Below are 20,435 nucleotides of genomic sequence, written 5' to 3'. Positions count from 1 at the left end.
GAGTTTTCCTCTCCAGTCCTTGCTTCTCCTCCCCACCTCCCCATTTGTGTTTTGATTGGTTCCTCTTACATTTTAAGTTTTTGTGTGTTTGTTTTAATCCAACTTTTCAACATTTTTATATAATGTATATAAACACATAGGATTTCAGGGCACCTGGCCTGAGCTGTTCTCAGTCACTGAAATCAGGCAAAAATAGCATTGCTGAGATCTTTCAGCTTTTTTTCTGTTTAGCTTTGTTTTGTTTGTTTTGGTGGGGTTTTTTTTCTGATGCAGATCTTTGTCCTCAGTTCTGTTGACATCTCTTGGGAGGATGGAGGGCAACATTTCCAAATTGTCTGTGCTTTATGGCTCTTCAGATCTTTGACTTTGTGTTGTTCAGATGGTAATAGGAGAACATGGGAAACTCTTGGCCTCTGTTTCAGTTCTAGGGAGCTGAGTGTTTGGGTTGTTAATCAATTTGCTTTAAGATCATGGAGTTCTGATGTCTCGTGATTTCATGCATTTCATAGAGATAATATTATATGACTTGCCTTTTTCCCCCCCCTCCTCTCTGTTTATATGTTTTCAAATTACATGTCCAATAAATTACTGAGCATGAGCTCAGAGTCAATAAATGACTGTGTGCAGGGGGGAGGGGGGAGTGGATCTTGGACTTTTTCCTGTTTTAAACTGTTTGAATTTTCAAAATAACTAAGCATAGCCTAGATACTCTAATGAAAGTGTTTTGTGTTTATGAAAGGGTATTTTTATGTTTTATGACGGCTTTATGGTCTGAATAGCCCAAGTTGATCTGATTTTCAGAAGCAAAGTTGTTTTCTATGCAAGTAGAAGGTTTTTGTAAGAGCCCAATTCAGAATTTTATTTTTTTTTCTTGAGCCTAAAATGCTGCACTGGGGAAATCAGTGACACTGCTTTTATACAGCTTGGAAAATATTTGGGAATACTTACACAATGTAGGATGTCCAGCCTTAATGTTTGTGTGCAGTGGGATGCACTGTCATTCTGATAATCCTTGAATTAGACAAGGTCTTTTACATGAACCTGTGGCAGGTGGTAGGAGTCAGGAATTACAAGCATTCCTTCTTTGGGCTGTGCTTGTTGTAAAAGACACCCTGCTTCTGGCTGAAAAACACTTCTTGCTGAGTTAAATTGATTAACCAAGGGGCAAAACTCAAAGTTTAACTAAAAAGGAAAAACAGTTACAGCTGGGGGGGAACAAGATGACTTCAAAGCTTACAGCTTTTATGGGTGGATAGAAACCTGCCCTCATGTTGCTTTTTGTTAATTTGTCTGCTTCTCTATGCCTACAAATATCTGCATATGTGGACTTTAACAAGAAATTCTGCTGAGTTCAATAGAACTGTGTCTTAGTGAAACACGTTCTGCAGCCTGATTCAGTATGGGTCTTAAAATTGTGCTGCTTTTGTAAACCTAAATGGTGTAGATGTGGCACGATGTGCAGCTCAAAATAGTTCATCCTTGAGAAAATCACACAGACTTTTCTCCTTCCCCCCAGCTTACAAACAATATTGTTTTTCAGGTGTGATGACATGTGTTTGCAAATTATTGACATGCACCGATTTCTCCGGTTTAGCATTATGTGGTGTGTTGTCCACCGAGCAGGCTGTGGCCAGAGGGCTCTTTGGCAACTGCTGCGAGGCAAGGGATGCTCTGTTAAGTAGGCAGAGCAGGCAAGTTTTAAAGCTTGCATATCTGAACTTTAAACAGAGTGGCATGACTTCAGCTGGTCACTTAATATTGGGTGGGTTTTTCTTGCAGGGAGAGGGTAGTTGTTGAGGCTGTTTTTGTTGTTTTGGTTTGGGGTTTTTCCTCCTCCCCAGGTGGTTGAAAGGAAGGACTGTTTTCTTTAGGCTTTCTGTATGTGCGTAGGTGGTGTTGGAAGCTGTGCAGGCAACTGCTGGGGTTATCTTGCTAGTTAACTGAAATACCTGTGCAGGACAATTGTGTGTGAGCATATATATATGTGCATATGTATATATGGGTACACACACACTCATGGGGTTTTGTTTTTTATTCTTGGAAGAAGCAGGGTTTTGCTTTATTAGTCTTGAATTTAGTTTCTTAATGTTACTGTTTGTGCATATTACACAGCCCTATAGATCTCATGTTCCCTTGTAAATAACACAGGAGACAGTATATGGAAATATTTGTGCTCCTTGCTTACAGGTTGGAATGAGCTGAGGAGATAGATACTGTTTGGCTATGCTGCAGCAAGTCTAATAGCCAGGACAGGAGTAACTGACTCCAGGGCCTCTTTTAGTCCAATGCACTCTGTTGCACTGGGAACCTGTAATGCTACTGGGGATGGGAAATAGTGGCCTCCCTTCCTGGAAAATGCAATGACCCAACACTAAGATTACTTAAATCAAATTGATTTGTTCTAGTGCTAAAAGCCATGACACATGGTAATTAGAGCTTAGAAGCTATAGTGCCTGGGAACCTATCTTGGTAACTGTTGATATCTTTGGTTCAACCAAAGTTATTTGCTCCCTTGCTCTTCACATTGAGTATATGGTGCACATTATCATTTTTATCTGAGGGTTTCCAAGTGCTTGATGTGTTTAGTTATACAGTAGCTCTGGGGAAAAATCTGTTCAAAATAGACCCACAAGATTTGTTTCCATTTTAAAATTGGAGCTGGAGGGGCTATAGATACTGAGACCTGCCACAGGCACCCCAACTCTCCATGAGGCTAAGCTGGTGTTGAAATGGCTCTACACACCTTCCCCCCATGGCTTGGAGGGGACCAGAGCAGTGTCCAAACTGAGCTTCTTCCTCATAAACAAGTTTTTTAGTCTTTTTTTTGTCCTTTTTTTTTTTTCTTTTTTTTTTTTTTAATGAGAAAAGAGGCTGGAGAGGCAAACCAAATCATAGCTTTTATTGTGATGAGTGAGCTGAGTTATCTCAGCTTCAGCCCTGATCTTAGCTGAGGGCCATGGGTGGAGACCTTCATTTCTTGGCACTGCTCTGTAATGGTGCAAGCAGAGCGCCTACATGGCATATTGTATCAACTACCTTCTGAGCAACTGGCAGTCAGCAGTATCTTGGTTAATAATTCTGATAGAAGTACTTTTGCTGAGCCTAAGTGGCTTATTTCCACTTACTAAATTCCTTCACTAGGAAGGTTGGAAAACCTAGGTTCATTTAAATCTTTCTGGATATATTGGATATGTCTGCCATCTGATATGGATAGGCATCAAACATTCTGGAAAACATTTTTGCTGCTGCTTAACATAACTGTTCTCCAACATGAATCTGAGTATTTCCCTGGTCCAGCACTGAGATATTGCTGTAAGCTGCTTCCTACTAGTCCTGCAACTGTTAGCCCTAGTGCATCACTATGGTGCAGTTAAGGACAAAGCACAGAATTAGCAAAGTGCTGTGCAAAATCATCTTGTTGCTAATAAAAAAGGGTAGTTTATTAGTTTCATCATCTCATATCTTTGGAGAATAAGCACCAGGTGTTTTGTAAGGCTTTTTGAGTATCTGGACACTGCTCTTGAGCCACGTAGATCCAGCAGTGAAAATGAATATGCAGTCAGTAATGTGCGTGATATAGATAAGAACTTTTCCTTTATTTTCTCAAGTGGAGAAACTTTCAAAACTCTCTCTGAAACGTTGATAAGTGGGTAGTTAACAGCTCCAGCTGTATATTTTAGGGGATTTTTGATGTGGAAGTCCCCTTGAGAACTTTTCTTGACTTGCCTTAGTTACTTCCCTCATGCCTTCATACTGAGGGTCTCAGATCTAGCTCAGAACCTTATTAGTTAACACAATGGACTTAAAGTGAGCTGTGGCTAGAGAACCAGGGGTAGCTTCTTGCTGCAAGGCAGGGTGAGAAGGACTGCAGTTTGGGTGGGTTGGGGCATCTTCCCTGTCACACCGGCTGTGCAGTAGAGCATTTGCATTGCCCTCTGGTGGCAAGTGTCCCAGCGCCACTGGGGGCAGAGGCTCTGCTTGTCCAGTGCATTCACTGGGGAGATCCATCCTCCTGGCAGCAAAACGGTGCTTAAACAATTCTGCAGTGCTCAGTCAGGTTTTTAATTCAGCAGTGTTTCCAGTGAGACCATGTTTCTCTTAATCTAGAAGTACGAGTTAGCATGAAAACCTGAAAGTGAAGCTGATGGGATATAGGAAGCGAAACCAATAGTTGAATGCGCATTATTGAAATGATGTTCTGAAATATATGATCTAAGATCTAATTGTAGCTGTCTAATTATTTTTAGTTAAACTTGCCTGACGGTTGTTGTAATGCCTCGGTGATATTAATAGTTCCAGAAACTTGATGGAGGGAACAAAACAGTGAACAAAGGCACTGAAAATTAGATAATCTGTTCTTTCAGTTTTGCATGCAATTCTCTTCCTTGCACCAAACAGCATTTTCTTTGTGTCAGGAAATCAGTGTTGGGGGTAGCATTCTGCAGTTGCTTAAGATGACCCCACAGCAAAACATGAGCCCATGTTAAATTCGGGGCTACCAACCTACCAAGAATTAATTTCTGAATTAAATGCTGTTGTGTTTTTGTCTGTAAGTGGCGAAAGGAAGCTGTGGCTCTGCAGACCCCTCCTGGGGGGGCAGTGCCTTGCAGACGAGCCTGCAGCCTCTTGCTCTCTTTGTTCCCGGCTTCCCCAGTGTTGCTGGGGCCAGTGGGGTGGTGGTGAATTCCTGCGTGTGCCTTCCCCGGGCCTGCTGCCCCTCTAATTGTCCTGTTGTCAGAAGGCGTGTGCCTCCCAAAGCCTTATCTGATTCCTCCAAAAGCCTTGCAAGCAGTTCAGATGTTGACCCCTTGAGCGCAAACAACACTCTGCCTGCCTTGGGGCATAGCTTGGAGACAGGGTTTAGTGCTGGTGTGTGTGCAAACCCAACTGTCTTTGTCCCGGGCTGGAGCACCTGCCTGGGGAGGGGAGCGAGGGGCCAGGGAAGGTGAAAGGCTGGTGGGACTCGAAGAAGGAGAGTCCAACAGCTGCTTGTGTCAGAGTGAGGATAAGTGCAAGGAGATTAATAGTTATTTAAAGAGCAAATGGGGACACAGCATTCGACTATGGCATGCGAGTGATAAATGCAATGGAATGGCTGCTCTGCTGGTAACATTTAGACAGATGGTCCCTGGACTGAAAGGAATGAAAAGGATCTTTGATTCTCTTAGGGATATCTTACATTTTAATGGGGCACTTATTTTATTATTTTTCCCTAATTGACTTCCAGGCAGCACCTTCACTGTTTCCAGACTCTGCTGCCCTGTTAATGCTGACTGCCCATTTGACCATCTTTCTCCATCAATTTAAGTAGTTTGGGATTAGAGGGAATAATTTTTAAGTGAAAGCTGAAACACTATTGTTTTGCTGTCTGTATGTCTGAGCTGGTTCAGGAGACTGTTTTCATCACAGTTGTCTTTTCATCATTTACTGGTTAGGGAGTGTGTCTGATGCTAATCTGCATGAGAAATGAAAGAACTGAGTGATACTTTTATGTTTTTGAGAAGTCTTTGGGTCTTATTAGGGTATTCTGGGGCAGGAGGGCAAGGGGGGTTGTTTTTTGATTAAATATCAAATTGAGCAGGTAAAAGAATGTTCCTGGTGCAATATATCAGCCTTCTGGCTCTTTCCGTACAGAATTGGCCTCAAGGGAAAATATGTACCAGAAGTCCGTTAAATAGATCGTGGTTGACTGAGTAGCCTGCAGGAGATGAGACATAATTGTCATCTGCATTGCCAAAGCTGCAATCTCCTTTGGGAGAAGAACAACCAGTCTGTATTGCTCTCTCCCACATCAACTATTCAGTGTGCTTGTAGTCCAAATGCAGATACTAGACTTCCCATCTAACAGAGGTGCTGGGCATCTGTAACATCTATGCTGCTGCAGAAGGGGAGACTGAGGCAGGGAGGACAAATGACTAACCTGCGGCAACATGAAGAGTCACTGGTTCACCCAGGATTAGGACTCAATATGTAATTGCTTTTATTACTCTGCTGCCTGCAGGCTTCAGACAAAGCAGAGGCCCATTAAGTGCAGTGCTTTTTACATGGTGAAGAGCAATCCCTGCCCTGCAGACTTTGCTGCCTGCAGTTGGCTGAGGGTGGAGGGGGAGGCAAGGTGCCTTGCCTAAGGACACAGCGTGTCGCTGACAGAGCAAGGGAGGAAACCAACTCTCCCTTCTCTCTGCAGTCCATCCCAGCTTCCAAAATTATGTCCTCTGTGCTGTTCCCCACCAGACCTTCTCCTTCACAGCACAGCTTCTAGTAGCAAGCTGATCCATCTCTAGACAGTCCCATGTGCCTCACTGAAGGTTCCAGAGCACCAGCCTCACCCTGAGTGTTTAATGAAAACACCAGACAATATCAGCTTCTTCCAGTGAAACAGAAACCTAAGAAAAAGATGTAATGAATGGTATAGATTTCTGTACTTCCTCCCTTTCTGGTAGGACATCTGAGAGGGTAAAGTCTTTGGGTATAGGGAGGATGCTTCGTCCTTGCAAAGGGACCGTCCTATTTTCCACCATGGCTAAAATGACTGGTCAAGCTGAGTGTTAAATGGCTTGTCCAGAGTCCCAGGAGAGCTCAGCAGATAGCTTGTGCCTTTCCATTCGAGGTCCTTGGAGAAGTGATAATGTGCTGCTTGAAGCTTCAGTAGAGCTCATGGGATTCCCAGTATTGGGAAAGCTTTTTGTTATGAGTCTTGTGGTTGGTGCTCTGACTCATGGAACTTTTGCTTCTTGGCTGATAAGAAGTTGTCTGGAAAAGGAGCAGCTGTTGGAAAGAAGAGGCAAGTTGCAAGCAGTCTGATTGAAATACTGAGAGATAGGTGGTGAGCTTGATGGCTCTGGATAGGATTGAAGCTATGGTATGTAGAGGGACGTGAGCTGCTTGGACACAAGAAGAACGTGAGTCCCTTCTGCTGTGTCAGCAGCTAATAGCAGAACCTGACTGAACCCCATGTACCACCTTGCCTGCTGCCCTGTCTCAGTGACCAATGCCACATCCTTTGGAGAATTAAAAATGTGTGGTAGTTGTGTCTTTCTCCAGAATACTTTCTCAGCTTCCAATTGTTTGTAGTGCAGAATTTTAAAATTAGGTATACTTGTCCTCTGCTTTTTTGAACATATATAGGCTTTTAGTATAGCTACATTTTGTGGAAAAAAAGAACCCATGTTTATTTGTGGTCTTTGTGAAGAATCATTCTGCATGCTTAAAAAATGTTTGCTTGTTCCCCAGCTCCTCCATGAAGACATCATGAGATTTAATTTTTTATTTGCTTTTTTATGTGTCGTCTAGGAATTTATCCTTTTCAGTCATACTGAGTTCCACCTCTCTCCTCGTTGTCGTTTTTCCAGCCTGAAAAGTTCATCATCTACTACTGTATTACAGGAAGGCATTGAAAGGGTTTGCTTGTTCTGGTCACTTTCCTCTCAGCTGTGCTCCCCTGACTTTCTCCACGGTGGGGGACATTGCTGCACATTGAATTTAGGGCATTAGGCATGTGGTTTTTCTGTTAACCTCTCCTTAATCTAACCTTTGCCTTTTCTGTACTCCATTCTTGGCAATGTTTGGTTTTAATGTCTTGAATTGTTCCATATGTTGCTTATAATTGAGGCTGCTTTTGGGATACAGCCGTGTTTGCTCATTTAAGTGCTACATGCTGTACAACTGTTACCTCTTAAGCATGAGGGGAAGCCTTCCACGCTGTCAGCTTCCATGCTACTTGATGAGAACTTTAATTCTTCTCTACCACTGACTGCCCACTGGGAATTGAATGTGTGGGGCCCACTGATTCAATGCCATGAGCCTTTTTTCCAGTGAGTCGCTCTTCATCACAGCTACTGAGTTAGAGCTCCTAAATGTCACCGTGTGTAGCAGGTTGGGATCCACAAGAAGAGAAACAGCCTTTATGTAGAGCTGGAGACTGTTGGAGACAATGTAGTGTTACACAAGTTAGAGCCAGTTGCACTGTAATGAACCTGCTGATTTTTATCTGGTTGTAGCAGTACCTCCAAGAAGGTCTGTCTGGGTGTTGCTAGACACAGGGAGCCTGTCTCCTTGTGATGGCTTGCTGCCCTACAAATCACCTCATGGTTATGTGCAGGCTCTTTTCCCAGCTCTGCTGCTCATTCCCTGCGTGACTGTGAGAAGCTTTACTTCCTTGTCCCAGTCACCAGTGTAAAGAAGGGTATATCCTTTGCAAATCGTCCTCCTAGTGCGACACAGGCATAGTGGTGCTGAGATTATGCTGTGCATCCTCCTTTGTGAAGGCCATGCCATGTGTAGCCAGACAGTGCTAATGCTGCTTCTCTAACACTCCTGTGCTTCTCTTTGCCTCTAGCCGCAGTACACGAACCTGGGGCTCCTGAACAGCATGGACCAGCAGATCCAGAATGGCTCTTCCTCCACCAGCCCTTACAACACGGAGCACGCGCAGAACAGCGTCACAGCCCCCTCACCCTATGCTCAGCCCAGCTCGACTTTTGACGCTCTCTCGCCCTCCCCAGCCATCCCTTCCAACACAGACTACCCAGGACCTCACAGTTTTGATGTATCATTTCAACAGTCCAGCACAGCAAAGTCAGCAACATGGACGGTAAGGACACAGCATCACTTTGCTCCTTCCCTGGCTTTGGTGCCCATACCCATAGTGACATTATTCGTACAGTACATATTCAGGCTTGTGCAAGAACAAAGTGACCCAAGTCCTCTTCTGTGCGCAATGTGTCACACAGAAGAGACATTTATCTTGGTTGCTCTGGGAGGGTGTGGTGGGAATTTAACCATCGATGTCACTAAATCCCAGATGAATAAAATGCCTTGCAAAAGTACAGGTGCCTAAAGACCATGCATGATGAAACAGTGGTGGTTCTTTTGGTTCTAGCAGGTATGCTGGAGTTAAACATGGGGTGGGCAGTAGCATTGCTTCAGTACTTCCCCTGGCCTTCTTCAGCATCTATGGGTTTGCATGAGGCTTGGCATGCAGGGCCATGCCAGCCAGATGGAGGCAGTACTCCTTGATCAGATCCATGGAGTGTGGGGGTTTCTTGTTCTCTGTGTCCTTTCCTTCTTGCAGCTGGTGTGGGAGCCCTAGTGTCACTAGCTCAGGTCAACCCTGTGCACTGGGTTTTTTTTAAGGGAGCGAGGGAGTTGGTTTTCTTGTGGGGTTTTATTGTTGGTTTGGTTTTTTGAGGTGTTTTATTTAATGCTTTGCACTTGCTGTCAGAATACTACCCTTGCTACCAAAAACCTGTAGGAGCTTGAAACCTGAAGTGCAGATCTTGGTTTTTTGGTGAAGCTGACTTGATTGTTTGGCCTCTAGAGACTTTGCAGCCCAGGACACAGCACTGCTGGAGATGTTAGTCCAGCTGTTGTGGTTTAGGGCTCTAGAGTAGAGATGTTTATTGTGGAAAGTATTGCTGTCTTAAAGATATTCAGTATTTACCTTCCTCTCCTGCAGGTACTTGAATGCAGTGAATACAATAAATTTCTGTCCTACCCCACACTACCTGAATAAAAGCAAGGACTCGATTATTTATTCTTTTAAAAAAGCAAACAGATACACTTTTTACCAAAAGCTAAGAGCATTAAGATAGTATGGGGTTTTATTTCCTTTTTAATCTGAGTAACTACCTGATCTCAGATTTAAACACAATCTAGCTGTAAATGTAATTAGCAAATTCCCAACCACTGGTGCCAGCAAAGTATCAGAGCCCTTGTGCTCCACTCTGGAAAAAGACAACACATAACAGATGACTGTAAATTTGCATACTTTGTGTTTTAAAAGCCTTTTCTGATAAAATTTGTCTATAACTGAAAATAATAACTTCGTTTAGAAAATTTTGTTGAGTGTGGTTAAAATGTGATAGGTCCACACACAACCAAATTTCTCATTTCTTTATGCATAAGAGGGTGAAGTCTTTTTAAGTGAGGTTGAAATTGCATTTTCCACTCATCTGCATGGGGAGTGATGCCCTGCTGTAGTTCACACTTGTTTTCCTGTCCATGTTTCTCCTGTTACACTAAGTATTTATTTTCACTTCCCTTTAGGTAAGGAAATTGTTGGTCAGTTCTATTTTGCATTTCTCAGAACAAGAAAATGCTGCCCTTGGATTTTTGCAAGCTGTTCTAGAGAGGGTCCTTTGAAGGAGATATGAAAAGATGTTCTCTTTTGATACATATGGTACAAAGAATTATCTAATGCAGCTGCAAGGAGCCAGTGTGTTTGATGCTGTCCTTTCAACTACAAAAAGCAGTCTTTTGAAACGAGGTTTGAATGTATGTAGTAGGCTGTTCCAGCAGAGCTGAAGGCAAGAGAGCTACTAGCAAGCTGAAAGTTAAGCAAGCACTTGAGATGTTTCACCTTAGTGATAGTGGCTTTCTGGGGTAGAAGTAAAGGCTGAGTTTTAATGTGGATGTGTGGGTAGTGGTCAAAGATCAGATTATATGCTGACTTGAAAAAAAATAAGTAAAATAACTATCTTGTGACTATGGTCGTAAAATGTTTTCAGCCTGGGGAAAGGCACATTCGGCCTTTCCTCTTTTTCCTTTGCCCTGGTGTGGACTGCACTGCTAACAGATGAAGGTGTGTACCCTATACATTTTGCAACTTGTCTAAGTATAAGTCTATGTATTTTATTGAAGGAAACAGCTCTCTGATCAGGGAGAAGTGAGCATGGTCCAGGTGTCCCTGTGTTGAGCCAAGTGACCCAGATTTAGCTGCTCACAGAGGAGCAGGCAGTGTGCTGTATGTTTGCAGTGGGTTATGACAGTCCTGTGGTGGTGGCTGAGCACCTTCAGTCAATACACCTTTCACAGTAGAGCATCTCTCCATCTTCAGAGCTCTGCCCTTCTGCTAATTAATCCACCAACTCATTTCACATGGGCTCTTGAGCAGTTGGTAATATGTGTTCGACAGCTTTATCAGTGAGGTGGGTGGGGAAGGACGTGAAGGCTCTCCTTCCCACTGTCGTCCTGAGAAATGTGGAAACACGCATGAAATGTTGATGAAAGGAGGAGTGATTGCCCCATCCTCTCAGCAAGAGCAAGTTCTTGGAGTTGCTCATCCCCCCATTCCATGTGACTTCATAGCTTTGATTAATGCCTGTCATCTTTTTTTAATGATGGATTAGGAACTTACCCAACTGGAAGAGTTTCTTCCACTGCAGTGACCTATTAAAAGTTTAATTACTTGACGGCCCCACCCTTATTAAGAGTCCAAAACTTGAAAGCCTTGTTTCTTAGGGTTTTGTCCATTTTTTCCCCCCCTCTCTTGCAGTTCCCCAGGGTTACAATACAATCTATTTCCTTACTGAATATTGTGCTTTTCCCTGTTTGGGAGAGGATGAGGCAGACTGACCCACCTTGCTCTGCTGGGAAGGCTCAGTGGTGACTGTCAGGGGATCTGCTGTCCTGGCTGTTCCAGCATGCTTCCCTGGAGCTCCTCCGAGCTTCTGGGCTGGGTCATGCCAGATTAGCTCATGGGAGCAGAGGTGGTGGGTTTGGTAAGAGGAATGGGTGATTTCTCTGAAAAGCAAGAGCTGCTTTCATGGGATGATTAGAGACCTGTGAAGATGCTTCAGATTTCTCACCCTCTTTGTACATTTAGAGCCCAATTTGTGTGCTTTAGAGGCAATAATCTGGAATCACATGTAGATCCCAAGGTTGATCCCCTCTGTTGGAGGTGGGGTGAGAGGGTACTTGCTGAGTACCTAGATGGCTATGGCTCTGAAAACAGCCCTGGAATATTTTTTTTCTCCTAAAGCGTGTTTTGTTTTGCTTTGTTTTTTCCCCTCCAAATTCTGCAGATTATTTCTGCCGGGGAGGTTTATTGTCCTGGATGTGGTGAACACCCTTTTCAAAATCACCAGTATTTGTATAGGATGTGGTGGCAGGGAGATAAGTGTAACAGCTTCTCTGGTCAGGTTTGTCATGGGCTCCTAATTAAAGGAAAAAACCAAATTTAAAAGGGCTAAAAGTTGCAGATAGAAACACTAGCTGCTGCTAAGTGAGAGGGTGATTTCATATTTATACACAGTTCACTTTGAAAATATTACAAATTTTCTCTCTGAAGTCTTTCATGACCTTAAGTAGGAATTCTAGTAAAACATGCTGTCTAATCAGGTTAGGTCTTCACTTGTATGCAATGTTGATCTAATTAATGATGACAAATTGAGATTGGATTGCAGAGGATTTTATAAGCATCCTTAATTATTTTTTTAATTAATGACCTTGGGAACACAAGTAAGAATATAAGCAGGTTAATCAGTCTTTTCAGAAGGAAAATCTTTAACAATTGTAACTCTATTGAAGTGCTTAAAAAGAAAAGCCTTTATAGTCTAAATTGAGCAGAGTTTCTCACCTGCATACTTCTACAATAAACCTTCTTGAAAACTGTGCTGCAAAAGAACAAGCAGTTACTGTTTGTAATGCTGAGATGGAGAGTAGGTTGTTGAGGTTGAGTGAGAAGCCCTCTGAATTGGATCAAGTAAGAGCTCATGCAGAACAGTGTCTCATTTATTGTGGGAGAATTCCCAGATGCTTATGCATTGCAATATCTCCTCCTGTTTCTTCAGCAGAAGAGGCATTTCAAAAGGGTGCCACCTCAGGTTTTTTTTTTCTTTGTGGAAGTTGTGTGTTGATCTTCCCCACCCACTCTTGAGTGCAGATAAATAAATAAACAACTGCACTAGCTTTTCCCCCTAAAAAAAGGATTAGGCAATCACCTGTCGCTAGCAGAACCTGTTACATGGGGAAGAACATGATTGCAGTAGGAAAGTAAAAATTAAAGTTGTGCATCAAGGTAAGTAAAAGTTAACATTACTGCCAAATGTGAGCTATCAAAAAATGAATCTGACCCACCCATCCCCAAAAGCAAGGTACCACCTTATAGGTCATGAGTCTCTTTTTAAAAAAGACAAACAGGTTCTGCTTATTCTCCCCCAGGTTTTCGAACCTTTAGGGTGCATCTGCTAGATCTTTTAAAACTTTTCTTGGGAGTCACGAGAAGGCAGAAATTGCTTTAAGTTTTCAAATGAAAACTGAAATTTATTTGCAAATTTTTGATTCTCATGAAGAAAGATAACCAGCCCTGCAAGACTTGCATAATTCAGGTGCTGGCAGTACCTGAGTTTAGGAGTTTATTCTCATGCCCTGCAGTAGGTTGGAGCTGAGCTGGGTTGGTCCTTGCAGGGCTTTGTTATGAAACACGGGGCTCTGCAAAGCTGCAATCTGTGTTCCAGGCAGGCTCACTGATTTTCCTGTTCTCAGTAAACTCAGCTGTACCTACGACCATCAGAAAATGCTCAGATTTCAGGCTCTCTTTGCTAGCAAAGCTGGATAATAGGCTGTGCAACATGCATGAAAGCAAGTAAATGGATTGTGCTGGCTGGGGTTAGTGGATTTGGAAAAGCTGTATTTTAAGGAAGGTGAAAGGAATGCACTTAAATTAGTCCACAGGAGCAATAACAGGTTTCTGTGGTTGAGAGTGCAGATTCCTTGGCTGGGCTAAGTCAGTTGTTTTATTTCAGATTGGTTCATTTTTTTTGTAAATATATTCTGTGTCCGGATCCACCTAGTAAAATTGGGAAATTTTTTTGCCAGTCTCTATAAAATGAATTAGAGGACCGTGCATAAGCACAGTGAAACAGTGAGAGGGCAATTAGATGTGTGCATCACCCTGACTCATTAGTTCCTAAGTATGTGTTCAGTGTTTTCTTAAATAATCTCTTCAAATAGTACATCATTTCAGTGACACTGGTAATGTCCAGTATGTCCTGACTGCTGATTATCTGTCAGTATCATACATGAAAACTTTTTTTAAAGACTGAGTGTCCCAATGAACATGCATGTATGTGGAGCTGTGCCAAATGTTCCCATGAAGTCTTAGCCTTGTGATTTCTTGCTGGTGTGTTCTTCAGTGCAATTTGAGCTTCCCAGTTTTGCCCTTTAACATTGCACTTAAACCTGTCAGGAGAAAGGAGTGGAAATGGCCTTGTTACAGGGTTTTGCATTTTCTTGTCCTCAGAGGCTCCTAGTGAGCAGTGATATAGGCTTTGGGTGTTTGCACAGGGCACGTGAGAAGGGTGGTTTTAACAGACTTGCAGAGGATTTGCAGATCTCTACCAGCACTCAGAATGGTCACCTGCTGGCCACTCTGCTAACCCTTTCATGCCTCCAAATGCAGGCTTTCTCTTCAGCCCATCTGGTTGCCCAGCAAAGTCACCTTTGCTGGTGATAGCCCCCACTTGTTACAGCAGGAGTGAGGAAGGGAAAAGATGCTGTAATCCAGAGAGAAGGAATGTGGAAGGAGAAGGCAGTGGAGGAGGGGTTGCAGCCTTTGGCTGCAGATGCTGCAGGCTGTAAGAGCTGATGCAATGGTGTAGCTGAGGGTTTGGCTCCTCACCAATCATGGCAAAACAGGAGTGCTGCTATATTTGGGCATTTGTCTCGGATGAGAAGTGGTTCTGATTTGGCTTCCTGAAGCACTCAGCAGCCATGCCTGCCTGAAGAGGCTGTTTCCAGCATGCTTGAGCTCTTGGCACAGAGCAGGTGTGGTGGCAGGGCGGGTGTCAATTGCCACCATCACTCTTGTGCAGGGAGAGGTGGTGATCGTGTTTTCCTGCTTGAAGAGCTTGTGAGGTGTTTCCCTCTGTGTGACTTTACAGGGCCTAACACCAAGGCTGTTGAGGCATATGTAACTTGTCCTAGGTCATCTACCTGGAAAGAGAGGAGCCAGGCTTGTTGTCTTTGAAGGAGGTGCCTTTCTCACGGCAGGGAGGTGTTTTCAAGCTCACAAAGCTGGGAAGAACCAGTTCACCTGTGAGAACCAGCCAGGAGGGGCCTGCTGGCTTCTGTTTGGGTTTTATGCTTGAGTAAAGTGAGATCTGAGTGCATTAGGTTCCCATTAGAATGTAATGGTGCTTTTTTCCCCCATAGTATCTTTGTCATGTATATTTTTTATTACCACTTATCCTCTTCTGTTACTCTTTACAAGCAGCTGTACAGATCTGTGTAGTAGTTTGCAGAAAACGTCTTGTGATATGAGCTGTCTTGCTTTTTCTTCTTTGTGTGTCCCTGACTGTTTAATAAATCCTGCCAAGGCAGTTTAGCCTCTCTATAAGAACTGGAGTTTTGCTGTATACTCTGTTAGACCAGCACCCTCTGTGATGACAGAGCTGTGCTGTGGTGTAAGACCACACCATAAGGGACAGTCTGTACCACATGCAGCTAGTGATGTCAGCAAAGATGAGAAGGGAAGTTACTTAGTTACTGTATGAATTGCTATCTGCCAGTGCTGGGAACTGAGAATTTGGGTCTCCTGCCTTGAGTATTTTCTTCAGTCTTCAAACAGCACATTCATCGTGGGGCAGCCAGTATGCCTGACCCACAGAGAGAAAGCAGGAGTCAGATGGTGTGAGTCTTCTGCTCTCTCAACTAGGATTTAGGCTCTTGGTTGTGATGCTTGTGGCTAATTCTCTCCCAGTGTAACAGGAGTTGAGTTAGAGGTCACTATAGTATCCGCAGGTGGAAAACCATGAGACATGAGAACACAGGAGGATGGAGAAAAGGATGGGAAGGGGTTGTGTCTCCTACAGGGGCTTTTAACTATTTTTGAAGGAAAATTCAGAGGGGAAAAAAGTAAGTGCAAGACACTTTTTGGTTCTTAAGGAGGGGTTTTTTTGTCTATGTGAAGAGGAAAAAGTGTTAATTAAACATAATTTTCATCAATGCAACTTGCACAAAAAAGCCCCACCTACTTTCATGAGAAAGGAATAAAGAGACTCATAATCCTGGATTAGGTATCTTTCACTACACATATATAAAAACAACACCGTGTGAAAAGGGGGAAAATATATATGTGTACATACACACACCAAACATACCAATGTGCCTCCAGCAATATTACCAAAGGAATTAACTTTACAAGAAACAGCCACAGCCTGGAAAGAAGCCATTTTTCAAATAAAAGCTGAATGAGACTTGTGGTTTCTGAAAACTATGAGAAGGAAGGGTTAAAAAAACATTTACAGATAAGAATAGCTGATGTTGGGAGATGAGTGAACATCTTGAAGTAGGGGAGGGTCACAATTTAAATCACCTTTTCTTCTTTTTTTTTTTCCTCCTCTTAGTTAAAAATTGGCTTCTACTAGAACAACATGTAGGATTAATGTAGTACTTTAAATCTTCAAAGTGCTGCACAAACATTAGTTCCTTAATCAGCAAACACCTTTGCTTGGTAGGCAAATCAGGAGTGGAGTTGTCATTTTGGAGAAGGGAAGCCAAGGCATCAGAAGTGCCAATATTTCCAAACCAGTAGCTTTTTGGAGTGGTGATTGTTGTTGGGTGGCTTGGTTTTTTTGGTGGGTTTTTTTTTTTTTTTTTGGTTGCTTTGGGATTTTTTTTTTTTGAGCATTCAACATGGAGACTGCCTCTGAGCTGGCTTGTAAAAGCTGCTGAGCTCTCCTGGCTTTCACAAGTGCTAAGCATGCAAAGCAGCCCAGCAGAGCTCAAAGAGGCATCGACAGACTTGCTGCTTTACCTTTCCAGAGGTCATGGCACACTGGCCCAGAAGGGAGGCAGCGGCTCCAGGGCAAGGAGGGTTTCCTAAAAGGTTACTGGTTTCCCCCATACCATAGATCTGTATAATTTACACTGCATCAACTGAACACTGTTAGAAGATATTTTAACCCTACAGAAAAAAAAAAGTCATGCAAAAACTATTTGAGTGGCTGTTTAAGTTAATTTTGGATAAAGGTTTTCAGGTAGGCTGGTGCAAGAGGTATTGCTCACCTTGTAGACAAAGACCGCCCTTGGAGATGATCATTCCTTTCTTTAGCTCAGTTGAAATATCACATTTGTCATGGATATAATGTCCCTGCCAACTCAATAGCAGTTTGGGGGTGTGCTGAAGCAAGCATAATTCTCTGTGTGTTGCATTGGTGGTGCTCTGTATGCTGAGGGTTTAGTTCCAGTGCTTGGCAGACCATGTACTGTGAAGAAATTCCTACCTTGTTTTAAGAAGAAGTGTCCTTGGTAGGGATGGCTTCTATGTAGAAAGAGCATGAACTTTATTATGCAATGGCAGTCTTTTCATGAGGTTTTGCTAGGTGCAGGTGTGTCAGATTTGTTATTGTAAACACAGCAGGATAACTACCCAAGTAAGAGCTTAGATCCTCTTGCAAATAGACCTGAGTATTGATACAAGCTTTATAGTTTCCAGTTGTTAAAGATAACACTTAAACATTGGAACAAAACTTGGTGGAGCCACGGGAGAGTACTACTTCTTCTTCTTTTTTTTTTTTTTTTTCAATGTATTCTATGACAATGTTTTACTAAGGAGAGCAAAAATATTACTTGTCTGATACAAAGGAGTGTTTTGTGGTCTGCCTGATACATGTTTGGTGCTGAAATTCATCTAAAACCAGCTTTTTGGGAAGTTGAAAAATATGCTAGAGGAAATACAGGGAAGCAGCACTCAAAGGCTGACTCGTCTTTCCTAAGCAAATGAGACAGGACTTGGGTTTAAATTTTGTGGCTCTGTTGTTTTCCCTGTTGGCCATGGTGGCCATGCTGCCTTAGGGCTCTCCTGCCTGTATGTTGTGTGTCCTGGGGTACACCACGGCTTCCTCCTGGGGAGAGAAGCCACCCTGCCCGGAGATGCCCTGCTTGGGAGCAGCACTGCCAAGCAGCAGATTTGGCTCCCAGCCCAACCTCAGAGCTGCTCCTGCTCTGTGATATCATCTGGGGAACATTGTGCAAGTCATTCCCTTTGCCTCTGCTCCCCCTCTTCCCCCTTTCCACATATCCCCCCTCAGATGTGGGACTGTGTCACGATGATCCTGTGTTGTAAAGCACTTAAACCCCTGATGTGAAATGCCTTAGGGAGGCAGCTGGACACTGCTGCTTGCTCTGCATACCCCATCACTACCCTTAGCTTTCAGGTCTCTTATTTTGACCTATTTACAGAACATTAGAGTCTTTTTGCAAACTAACTTTTGAAATAACCAAAAAACATTTCCAAGCTAAAACTTGAAGCCCAAGTGCCGCTTGGGTTATTGCTTCCCCTCCTTGAGATCTCGAGCTTTACCAGCACCGGGCCCACTAGGTGTGAAAATAACTGACACAGAGGCCATTTGAGGGCTATGGCAAGAAGAAAAGCCTCTTCCTCTTATGTAGGCAAAGCACAATGCTGTACCAACATTGCTATGTTAGCTGTGGTGCTGAGCCTTGACAAATTCACCCTGCCACTTGTTGGGGCTTATTAGCTCAACTGTGTGAGCTGTGGCTGGGAGCTGACTCGCTTCTGATCTTGCAAGAGGAGCAAAGTGAGCCCAGGTTTGCTATCAAACCTGCACCCAGAGCTCCTTGGATACCCCCTTTCCCCCCTTCCACCCCCCCTTTAAAATGCAGAGCTGGAAGGGATTCCCATGGGGAAGGGATGGGAGCGGTGCCACTGGGCTTGGTGCCCAGCCGGAGCGGTGTTTGCAGAGCCAGCAGCGAGGCAGGCAGCACACCCGCTCTGTCTGCAGTTGAGCATCAGCATCACCATGGGTGGGAGAGAAAAGTCTTCCCGTGAGATGTTTGTCCAGTGTCTGAGCACTGAATGATACCTCTTCGTTAATCAGTAGGGTGGTGGCTGGTTTTGCAATGAGTTCCCTGTCTCCCATCTCTTCTCCTGCACACGTCTTGTACAACTCATTCTTAGTCATTTTTTTTTTGACCCATCCTTGGTGAGATCTTGTAGGCGTATGAACAAAGGGGACTTCAACAGAAAAGCGTCTGTGCATTTCTAAATATCCTGCTAAAACCTCTTACAGTATTGGTGCTCACAAACGAAGTGGTGAGGCTCCTAGGAAGCTCTTCAGAAGAGTTAGCATTAGTTCTGTGAGGTCTGACAAAAGGCAAAGCATGTGGACGGATTGCTTTGCAATCATTTTCTGTAAGAAATTCATAAATTTGAACTTTATTTGGCATTCTCTTTGTATGCTGACTTCTCTGAGTTATTTTTTGCCCATTTCCTTTGCCATGCTTCTCAAAAGGGCTGCAGAGGTTGGAGTCTGTCGTTCTGGATTTGTTTTTCAGCCGACTGATCTGTGTGAGATAAAGATGGGGAAAACTGGGTTGTGCTGGTGCTGCTGACATTCAGAGGTAGCACTGCAGCACAGTCTCTGGCCAGCAGGAAGAGCAGCTACATAGGTGAGAAGAGTTCCAGGATGAATTTGCACCGACACATGCTGGAAGAAAACCATTTCCATGCTGTATGTCTAACGTCGTAAGCACAAAAATGCTCTGATGTTAGTCACCCTGCTGATCACAATCTGTTTAATGGGGCTGTTTTCTTTCAATACACTGATACTCTGATGGGTGTTTTGCAGCGTATTTCAGTGAAGCTTCCAAAACACAGAACTTAGGAAGTCTTTCTCTTAAGTGAGATGACTTGGTAACATTTTAAGGGTTGATAGAGCACCTGGCCAAGATTGACTCTGTTGGTTAGTGATTGGGAATGACTCACTTGTGACTACTTCCCTCTCTGCCACGCAGGTCTGAGCTGTTGCCAACCACCCCCTTGCCTCTGAAAGTCAACCCCCTGGGGTGCAGCTTACACTGGACCTTCAGCATCACACTGTGTCTGCAGTGTGACCCCAGCATAACCTGTTCTCTGGGGAAGTCAGCATCTCTGCTCTCAGGAGGAGTAGAGCTGAGCACGCAGGCAGGTGCTGACTGCCAGGGAGTGGTGCAGGACAGCCAGGTATTCCTGCATGCTGGGGGCCCCTGGCTCTGGGCAGAGTGCTGCCTTCAGCCTGCCTGGCATGGCTCAGCAGGGGTGTAAGCAGTTCACTCACCTTTTTAGAATGTCGTTTTGTTTGGATTTTTTCCTTTTTCCACTGGCCATACCAATCTGATTACACCTTCGAGGGATCATCTGCCCCTAAAGCTTAATTAAGGAGCTCTTGTCTGACTCGTCACTGACTCACCTGCCACTGTATGAGCTCATGTCTGACTTGTCCTAGGAAGATAGTGAAATATGTCAGCCTGCTCTGAAATATATCAGGTTTTTGTTTTATTCACTCCTGACATTGCTGTTGGCTGCTGCAGAGGTGAGCAGAAAGATGAGTGCCCTAACTTGGTTACATTTATCTAAACTTAGTTGCTCGCCTTTTTGTGCCTTGAAAAACCAGATGGGGTTTTGCTTGCACAGCTGTAGGTATGTTAGAGTTAATAAAAAATATTAAAAATTAAATAACCTTTGAGTTTTGGCTTCAGGCAAAGTAGGTGAAATGATGTGTTTTGGAGATGAATGCTCTTGCAGGAGGCAAGATGTAGCTTGCAGGAGAACATCTGCAACCAATCCATTCTGTATGAGATGGGGCCAAGACTTGTTTGTATCTCAGTACCTGTTGAAACATGTTATAGCACAGCAAAAAGAGGTTTTGAAT

General features: G+C 43.6%; 1 protein-coding gene across 1 annotated transcript in view; it reads left to right on the top strand.

Moving 5' to 3' along the window:
- Positions 1–20,435, top strand: part of LOC103797053 (tumor protein 63-like) — a gene marked incomplete at both ends in the record, with an annotated part of 57,462 nt that overhangs the window by 26,614 nt on the left and 10,413 nt on the right. The window contains one exon of the mRNA XM_009069248.1: positions 8,339–8,593. Coding sequence (XP_009067496.1) covers positions 8,339–8,593 — 255 coding nt within the window. The remainder of the gene's footprint in view (positions 1–8,338; positions 8,594–20,435) is intronic.

The sequence above is a fragment of the Acanthisitta chloris genome, unplaced genomic scaffold (genome assembly GCF_000695815.1).
Source record: "Acanthisitta chloris isolate BGI_N310 unplaced genomic scaffold, ASM69581v1 scaffold18702, whole genome shotgun sequence".
Taxonomy (NCBI): domain Eukaryota; kingdom Metazoa; phylum Chordata; class Aves; order Passeriformes; family Acanthisittidae; genus Acanthisitta; species Acanthisitta chloris.
This window is presented reverse-complemented; position numbering and strand designations above follow the sequence as displayed.